The following is a 9,663-nucleotide window of genomic DNA, read 5'->3' on the forward strand; positions in this document are numbered from 1 at the left end:
ACTCCTTTGTGCTCTATTTTCTCCATGCATAACGTGGCACTGATGCCCATCCTTGTATTGGAATGTACTGCCTTGTATTGCCCATCCTTGAAGCAATGAATGTTGTACCCAGACATAGTCAGAAGGGGATGTGTTAGCACTTACAGGAATGCTTCTGTACCTAATTTGGTTTATATTTTTAAAGTTGTCCCTGAGTGGAACTGTAACTCCAGCTTTGCAATACAGGACAACTTGCTTGCCTGCAATGGAGTAAGTGATTGTGAGAATGGAAAAGATGAGCAGAACTGCACCCACAGTAAGGCTGTTCTCCTGAATAACTTTTTCCTCTCTTTTGTCATCTGTTGATTCCTTTCTTGAATTCTGGATGCTGCATTCAAAAGGTTAAGAGGCACTGTCAAATCTCACTTGGGCTATATAATTCTGTTTAATTCTTCTGATACACTTATAAACAAGCCGTTACAGATTTTAAACTATTTCTTTTTAATAAGCCCATGAACATCTGTTTCTGCAAAATACTGGCAGAAGAGTTAAGTACTTCAGGTGCATGATGGGGATCTAGGGATTTAAAATGGAAGCTGAGATTTTATCTCTTTACTGCATAATCTGTGCAAATTAATTCCTGGATCCATTTTACCATCTGTAAAATAGCTATTAAAATTATGGTTTCTCTGTCATAGTTCTCAGGGTTATAAGGCTAGCAGAAGCTGTAAATTTGGCATTAGACAAATAAAAATTTTGAATCAGAACTTTCTTGAACTTTTTAGAGTAAATGGATGCTGTGAGCTATGAAAGGGACTTATGAAAGGGAGCACAACTGAAAAGTTCTGCAAGTAACTTTTTAAAAGAAAACTTTTTTACTACTCCCACAAGACAATCTGTTTAAATGATTACAGGATACTTCTGTCCATTGACAAGAAAAATGGATTGGGTTTGAGTGCATTTATTGGAAGTCACAGGGAAACAGGAAAATGCTGAGTTTGGGGGTTGCTGTTTTACTGGATACAGTAGTTAATAAGGCTAGTTAATAATACTAGTTTAAAAGGCTGCTTTCACTGCAGTCTTTCATTTCACATTTAATACTGAAATACAAAGGAGAGCTCCTTTCCAGAGTACTGGATGTTTTCTCTTGCTATCCTTACACTCTACATCTAATTTTCACTACTATATCTGTATGTGTTAGTGCTGTGGGAAAAAATGGGAAGAAATCTTTGTTTGGACTTGGCCAAGTAAATACCCACCCAAGTACAGATGCAGTTCTATTTGAATAGTTTATTCTGTTTAGAGGTTAAGCCATCCCCACCAAAGGGCTTTTTTCGTCATATTACTTCCTACCTACTAATACATGCACATCTTCTATCTGTGCAGACATGTCTTCGTGTATTAAGCTGAGCTAATGGTTGTTTTGGTTTTTTTTCCCTAACAACTATTTCAGGTATTCCCTGCACCAACTACACATTCAAGTGCAGGAATAACATTTGCATTAGGAAACAATATGCAAGGTGTGATGGGACTGTGGACTGTGTTGACGGAAGTGATGAAAGCAGCTGCAGTAAGTTCCTTTCAAATATTCATCTTTTTGAACTTTGAACATTTTACACAGTAAGTACCTTTATTTCTTCCTGTTTTGGAGTGGGTACAAGTTGGGCTGCAGGTACTAAATTTTTATTGCATTCTCTCTGCAATAGTTGGGTAATGATCAGCTATCAGTTGACCACAGATCTAGTTTCAGAACTTGCCAAGTTCCTGTGGGACGATGGGCTTACAGTTATGGGGAGCCTTAACAAGCTGTACTGCTTATTGCAGCTGTGCTGAGGATAAGGGCAGCAGGGTTAATTACAGAATGAACTTGGTTAGTTGGGGTGGCAGCAACTTTTGTTGTCTGCAGCAATGCCAGGCATTTCATTGAAGTTGAACTGTATTTGGACTTCCAGAGTGATACGGCTGCAATGGGAAAAAAAACCACAAACTTTTCACTTCTCTGATTCTTCCAGATGGTGAAGACCCCAATACTTCATAGCATCAAGTCAGGGTCTACTCTTAAATCTTCCTAAAGTAACCTCTGTGCAACCTTTTAAGTTTTTTTTGATGTAAAGCAAACAGATGATTGTCATTGCAGTAGAAATAAAAGTAGGGTTAGGATTAGTTGCTTAAACTGAATGGTCTCAAGTATATTACATAACATGGATGTGTTGGAACAAGTCCAAAGGTTTGTGAAGATATCTGTGGGCTGGAGCACCTCTCCTATGAAGACAGGCTGAGACAGCTGGGGTTGTTTAGCCTAGAGAAGAGACAGCTTTAGGAAGAAGGCTTTTAGCACCTTCCAGTACCTAAAAGAGCCTACAAGAGAGCTGGAGAGGGACTTTTCACAAGGACATGTAATGATAGAACAAGGAGGAATGGCTTTATAATAAAAATGGGTAGATTTAGATATAAGGAAGAAATTTTACACTGTGAGGGTGGTGAGACCCTGGCAGAGGTTGCCCAGAGAAGCTATCGATGCCTCATCCCCAAAATTGTTCAAGGCCAGGCTGGATAGAACCCTGAGTAAGCTGGTTTAGCGGGAAGGTGTCCCTGCCCATGGGAGGGAGGGTTGCAACTAGATTATCTTTAAACTCCCTTTCCAAACCAAACCATTTTAGGATTTTGCCTGACCCTCAGCTGTCTCTGGCTTGCTGCCTGTATGACAAAGCTGTCAGCACTTGCCTTGGATCCAGTAGGATGTCTTAAGAGACTAGCCACATGCATATTTTTATTTGGAAACATTAAAGCTACATTTGACTTTCTGGATGTGTTCAGGAAAGGATCCAGAAACCTGTGTGTGGGAGCGTGGGACTAAAACTCCTGAGCAGATGTGCAAGCACTAGGGATGGACAGAGACTTTACAGAAGGGTCTTTCTTCCTTGCTTTTCCAATTAAGAGTTCAGATTTTTGTGCTGATTGTTGCAGAGTTTTGTTCAGACATGGCTTATAGGAAAAGGCCATGATTACATACAGCTGGTTAAAAAGTAAAAGGCAGCTGTAAGCAGCAAGTTCTCAGGCTTTTTCCTTAAAAACAATAAACACCATGTCCTCGAGTAAAGTGATGAGGAAAACATGGTGGAAAACATGGAGGCCTTGAGAATGGTCAATAACAAGTCAACAGCAAGATGAGAAAAACAAATATTAGCCTCAACAAGAAACCACAGGTACTGACAACAAAGAAGGGGTTGGTGTGTAATCTGTGACCAATGATGAGCTCAGGTTTTGCAATATGTATGAGCTTAATTAACACTACTATAAAAGTGTGTAAGCTGGATCAATAAATCGGAGTTCAATGCTCATCAATCTGATGATCGTCTCCCTTCACTTTCCTCAGCTGATGAGACATGACTTCTTCACCTGTTAGTATTATACATTGTCAGTCAGTCATTTCCATACAAAATGATTGTACCACCTTGTTTGTCAAATAAATATCCAGTCTCTACATACATTTTTCTTGTATCGTTCCCACTGTTTTGGCAAGTGTTTTGATGATGTTGATTTTCTTTCTGGTTGGTCTCTTTTCAGGTCAAGGTTGGCAGTATCAAAAAGAGATGAGGGTTTGCCTATTTGTATATATTCACTGTGATGCTTATTAAATCAATGGATCCCTTGACATTTTTGACACAAGAAATATTTTGGGCTAATTTCTGTAGCAGAGATAGAAAAGGGACTCAAGTAAAATTTCCAGACTGGTGCCTTTTTATGGAGTCATCTCTGATTTAACTGATAGAATAGCCAAAGAGAGAAGTTTTATTATTATAAAAGGGGAATGAAATAGATTTCAAAATATTTCAAAGTGTAATATTCTTTCATGCCATGTGTGGGAAGCCCCCTCATTAAAGGAAAGTACTGGAAATGGGGATTATGACCTGAAATATCTCTTGCAGATTGTGGCAATAGCAAGATCAGCAACCTCATCCCTCGGATTGTGGGTGGCTCAAACACTGAGGAAGGTGAATGGCCCTGGCAGGTCAGCCTTCATTTTGTGGGAGCTGCTTACTGTGGAGCATCAGTGATATCGAAAGAATGGCTTGTGTCTGCAGCCCACTGCTTTCAAGGGAGCAAGTAAGCAGTCTTCCCTCTATATCTGTCCCAAGCATGGCCAGAATCCACAAGTGCCTTTAGGTTCTGGAGTTTGAACTGCATGGAGGTGCTATGTTCTGCTTTTCCCAGTCCTGCTGAGAGTGACTGTTTTGAGGTACTTTTTTAAGACAAAACATCTTTGTTTGCTCCCACCCAGGCTGGCTGACCCCAGAGCATGGCGTGCCCACCTGGGCATGCAGATGCAGGGCCGTGCCAAGTTTGTGTCTGCGGTGCGGCGGATTGTAGTGCATGAGTACTACAACAGCAGGAACTACGACTATGACATCGCGCTGCTGCAGCTGAGTACGCCCTGGCCGGACACCATGGGCCACCTCATCCAGCCCATCTGCCTACCTCCCTATTCCCACAAAGCCCGCAGTGGGGACAAGTGCTGGATAACAGGTTGGGGCCAAAAGCAGGAAGCAGGTGAGTTTTATCCCTTCCACTTATATGATTTTGTTCCAGGAGCCTTCACAGCTGGGGCAGTGTGCATGTACCTTTGTATGCTCAGGAAACTTGGCTGCTGGTCCCATGGATCTGAATGTCTTCCATATTGTGTTGTTAATGTAGGGAGCTACACTTACACAAAAATATCACAGGGTTGTCTTTCTCTTCTTTTCCCCTCAGAGGTGTGGGACACATGGTGTGGTTTCTCTTTGGGCTGCTGGTTAATCATATGTAAAATTAAGAATCTGGTTATTTGAAAATGCATGTAATGTCTCAAAAAAAAAAAAAAGGAGGGTGTATTTTTTCCTGTTTCCCTCTATTCCCTTTGTCAGCTTCTATAATACAAGTGCCAAATCAATCTTTTAATTTCAAAGTATACCTTATTACATACTAGCTTTATCAAATCCTAAAATAAAGTTTTATTATGTAAACCAGTGCTTGCATATCTGAGTAGGCAGGTGAGGGCTTTTTTGCTATAACCAGATTTTGAAAGGATCACCTGGCGATGAGATTGGGCCTGCTGCATGGAAAGGAGGGGAAACTTTAAGTTAATTCTGTTATTATTAAGTTATATGCCTTACAAAAAAGAGGTGTTTCACCAAATCTTTCAGATAGAAAGAAGCAAATGTGGAAATTGATTCTTTATGTGGCGAGAATTTGCATCCTGAAACTGACTCATAATCTTAATCTTGAATTTGGCTCCTTCATATTATGCTGCCCTCACTGCAAATGTATCATGTGATGGTCTAAATATCTTTGTAAAATTCAGTTTCCTTTTTGAAATGAAAAGAGAGCAAATGAAGAAGTCTTGAGATGTTATGGGGGAAAACAAAACAAAACAAAACAAAACAAAAAAAAAAAAAAAAAACCAAAAAAAAAAAACCAAAGAAAAAACATTTTGGCCAATCCTAGGGATTATGCCATTGTATTTGGTGCATCTGAAGGACTCAGATCACATTAAAAAATTGCCTGATAGTTTGAAGAGGCTTTCTGCTCTGTTGCAGTTAGTTGTTTGGAATCTGGAATAAATCAATAGTCAAAAGTATCTATGGATATTTTCTACTGACTTCTTGTTTTATATTTCAATAGATGAGTAAAATGCTGTTGAATTTGTTTTCCAGATAATGAAGGTTCAGCAGTTCTTCAGAAAGCCGAGATAGAAATTATTGACCAGACATTATGTCATTCCACATATGGGATTATCACAGCTAGGATGTTTTGTGCTGGGCTATCATCTGGGAAAAGAGACGGGTGTAAAGTATGTACCTCAGCAAACTCTGCAAGGAACTTATCTGGTCTTTCATTGCTGCATGAGGAGGTGTAAAGTTAACTGGCAGACCACTTTGTGGTCAATATGTTTCAGTTCTGAAAAAGAGGAATATAAGTATTGCCTGTCAGCAAATCTCTTCTATGGGTGATTTCAGAGTTCTGCTGCTTTATGTGCATGAGTAAGATCACTAAATTTCAGTTGCAGGTCAAAAGCCAGTCAAACTGTAAGTCCCACTAACAAGTTGAAATCAGGCAATTTCAGCATAATAGGGTCTCAGCTGAAAAAAATACAAACTGAGAAAGTAGCTTGTGTCTTTTCAGAATCCCTCCCCTCCAACTTGGAACTACAAGACTGTATGATGAGATGCAGACAATTAGGCATACATTTGCAAATGTAAGATATTTCTGATCTGGAAAAACTGAAAGATGATAAATGTAAAGCGCTGAATTTACTTCTAGTGAAAAGTAGTAAAATCCCATAGATACGCTGTATATATCTATAAGACACTTAATATTACAGATCTTATATGCCATATTGTATTATACTATACTTATATAACCATACATATTTACTGCTAAAATAGTAGTACATTTACTGCTGAAATAATAATAAAACCATTTTTTTATGATGGAGATCTGGAATCTTCAAGATGTTCTAACTTAAATGAATAAGCCTACAATGGCTGAGGGAGTATAATGCTCCAGCTGTTTTTTAGAGGTTAGTGAGGCCATTGATATTAAGTATTGTTTTCAGTAACTGGACAATTTGTTTATTTATGGCCACTCAAGATATAGCCAGGGAAAGACTTCATTTTGGCTGCATTTTTGTAGAGGCAAATGACTTGTGTCTGTGTCTGGCAGTTGTTAGAGCTAATCAAATTGTGTGTATTCCTGTTTTGTGAAAAGTGCTGGTGTTCTACTTTTGCCCTAGGAATGAAGGAGAAAACTCACAAATTTTACTCTCTAAATGTGAAATCTTTTTTGTGGAAGGAAAAAAAGTCATCTAAATTCTTGACCTTTTTTGAGGCAATTCAATCTAATCCTGCTTTAGAGGAGTGAGTGGCACCTTAGCACCTTGGAAGGGTCCATTCCAACCTGCATAATCCAACAACCTGTAGAGTGAAGGCAAAATAGTTTTCTAGCTCTAACAAAATATTTGTCTAGCAAAAATATTTGTCTTGCAAAACATCTGAATTTTGCCAAATGCACCCTTTGCTTTTAGAAGTTGTTTCTTGCATCCAATATTTTGGTAAAGTTTACTTTGCCATTGAGTGTCTTTCAGAAATGCTATGTGTATGGCAGAGCCTTACAGGGAAGTATCAGTTGGTCCAAGGAATTTTCCCCAAATGATGGCAAATGATTTTATACCTGATGCTCTGCCAATGTATTTCTAAAAGAACATGCTGTAAAGGAAGAGTCCTAGTTGCTTTGTCCTGTATTATAGCATGATGAGATCCTGTAATAAATTTTGAAGTCTAGAACAGACTTAATTTTAACTGCTCTAATTACAAAGACATTACGGGCCTCTAAACATTATATGCTGACTGGTATCTACCAGAGGACAATCCTTAGGCTCTTTTTCCTTCTTTAAAAAAAAAAAAAAAAAAAACAACCCAACACAAAACAATTAAGGGATTCCATCTGTTTCCATTTACCTTTAATTTGAACTAAAAAATACAATTATTAAATACTTTATTGTATTTATCTTATTTAAAAATATTTTTTAAAGCCTACTATTTTTGAGTTTTAATGTCTAACCTATGAAAGTGCATATATGTTAAGTAGCAGATTTGGGGTTTATGGTTAAGTATAAGGTTAGGGGAAAAATGTGAATTTCAAATGTAGTCCATGCGAAGTCATATCTTTATTAGTGTCTTTAAAGAGTGAGAATTACCTTCTCTCTTGTGAAAGAGCAAACTTTGGTAAAACTGTGCAACGCCATCTACTTGAAAAAAAACCCTATCAACTTTGAACTATCTGAATTTGAAAATATAATCACTGGAATTATGCAAAACATCTCCTATGGATTTTTCCTCAGTTTTCATAATTCATGTTGTAAACACATATAACTCGATACGTTATTTTTAGGGTGATTCTGGTGGACCACTGTCATGTCAAAGCAATGGAGATGGAAAATGGTTTTTGACTGGCATTGTGAGCTGGGGTTATGGATGTGGAAGACCAAATTTTCCAGGTGTCTACACAAGAGTGTCAAATTTTGCACCATGGATACACAAATATGTGCCTTCAGTCTTGTAGCTTGAAAACTGTTTCCATGAAATAAAACATGTCCTGGATATCTTCATTAAAACCATATTTGGAGGAACTGTTCACAGGTGGAATTTCTTTGCATGTCTCTTGCTGATTCTGGCTCACATATGGGGCTAATAAATACCAGGAATTTGAGCTCTGGTGAAAAAGGAGGAGGCTGTTCCTTGTGGTGCTTGTTCCTTCCATGCAGATGTCTGAAGACATGGTGGGAGGTGCAACAATAAACTTTGTTTTCAAGGCACCAACTAAATGCAGGTGCATTCAGCTGTCAGGAAACTGAAGATACAATTGGTTGTGTAAACAGAGAGCTTGAGGCTTACTCATAATTTCCTCTGAGATGTGTGCAGCTAATACAAAAGTAACAGTGAAGTAGCAGTGAACTGTTTGCACTCTGGCAAATACTACTTCCACTACCTCTTCCAGCAAGGACAGATGATGAAAGAGAGAGGAGACACTGTAAAAAGTGAACTCGATCCTTTCAAATCCATAGGGCCCAAATTTTTGAAGATCACAAATTCTGCTGCTATAAGTGATTTGTCGCATGCTTACTCCTTCTGCTTTCATTTTAATTAACTGCATGATTTGGAGCTACTAACTTTTCTTTCGTGCTTTCATGTCTTTATTTTCAAGTTCATCCACCTAAGAATTTGAATTCTCAAGCTTCAGGCAACCTTATCAAGATGAATAAACATGATGATGTGTGTTATTGCAATGATCTTGTCCTTGATGAAATAAAACCATTGTTTCTAAAAGGTCCTGGTATAATATTTATGTAAAAGTGGTTTGTTTCCTCTAGGCCTTTTTCTGGGTGTTTTTTTTTGCCTTTTCCAGGAAGGAAGTGGCGGAAGGAAGGAAGTGGCGGAAGGAAGGAAGTGGCGGAAGGAAGTGGCGGAAGGCAGGAAGTGGCAGAAGGCAGGAAGGAGGGAAGGAAGGAGGGAAGGAAGTGGCGGAAGGAAGTGGCGGAAGGAAGTGGCGGAAGGAAGTGGCGGAAGGAAGTGGCGGAAGGAAGTGGCGGAAGGAAGTGGCGGAAGGAAGTGGCGGAAGGAAGGAAGGAAGGAAGGAAGGAAGGAAGGAAGGAAGGAAGGAAGGAAGGAAGGAAGGAAGGAAGGAAGGAAGGAAGGAAGGAAGGAAGGAAGGAAGGAAGGAAGGAAGGAAGGAAGGAAGGAAGGAAGGAAGGAAGTGGCGGAAGGAAGGAAGTGGCGGAAGGAAGTGGCGGAAGGAAGGAAGGAAGTGGCGGAAGGAAGGAAGGAAGGAAGGAAGGAAGGAAGGAAGGAAGGAAGGAAGGAAGGAAGGAAGGAAGGAAGGAAGGAAGGAAGGAAGGAAGGAAGGAAGGAAGGAAGGAAGTGGCGGAAGGAAGTGGCGGAAGGAAGTGGCGGAAGGAAGTGGCGGAAGGAAGGAAGGAAGGAAGGAAGGAAGGAAGGAAGGAAGGAAGGAAGGAAGGAAGGAAGGAAGGAAGGAAGGAAGGAAGTGGCAGAAGGAAGTGGCGGAAGGAAGGAAGGAAGTGGCGGAAGGAAGGAAGGAAGTGGCGGAAGGAAGTGGCGGAAGGAAGGAAGGAAGTGGCGGAAGGAAGGA

The 9,663-nt window shown here is 39.7% G+C and overlaps 1 protein-coding gene across 1 annotated transcript in view; it reads left to right on the top strand.

Moving 5' to 3' along the window:
- Positions 1–8,136, top strand: part of TMPRSS7 (transmembrane serine protease 7) — a 28,171-nt gene extending 20,035 nt beyond the window's left edge. The window contains exons 11-16 of the mRNA XM_059494055.1: positions 185–295; positions 1,433–1,549; positions 3,909–4,086; positions 4,262–4,530; positions 5,673–5,809; positions 7,909–8,136. Coding sequence (XP_059350038.1) covers positions 185–295; positions 1,433–1,549; positions 3,909–4,086; positions 4,262–4,530; positions 5,673–5,809; positions 7,909–8,079 — 983 coding nt within the window. The 3' untranslated portion in view covers positions 8,080–8,136. The remainder of the gene's footprint in view (positions 1–184; positions 296–1,432; positions 1,550–3,908; positions 4,087–4,261; positions 4,531–5,672; positions 5,810–7,908) is intronic.
- Positions 8,137–9,663: the final 1,527 nt, after the last annotated feature.

The sequence above is a fragment of the Ammospiza nelsoni genome, chromosome 2, assembly GCF_027579445.1.
Source record: "Ammospiza nelsoni isolate bAmmNel1 chromosome 2, bAmmNel1.pri, whole genome shotgun sequence".
Lineage (NCBI taxonomy): Eukaryota > Metazoa > Chordata > Aves > Passeriformes > Passerellidae > Ammospiza > Ammospiza nelsoni.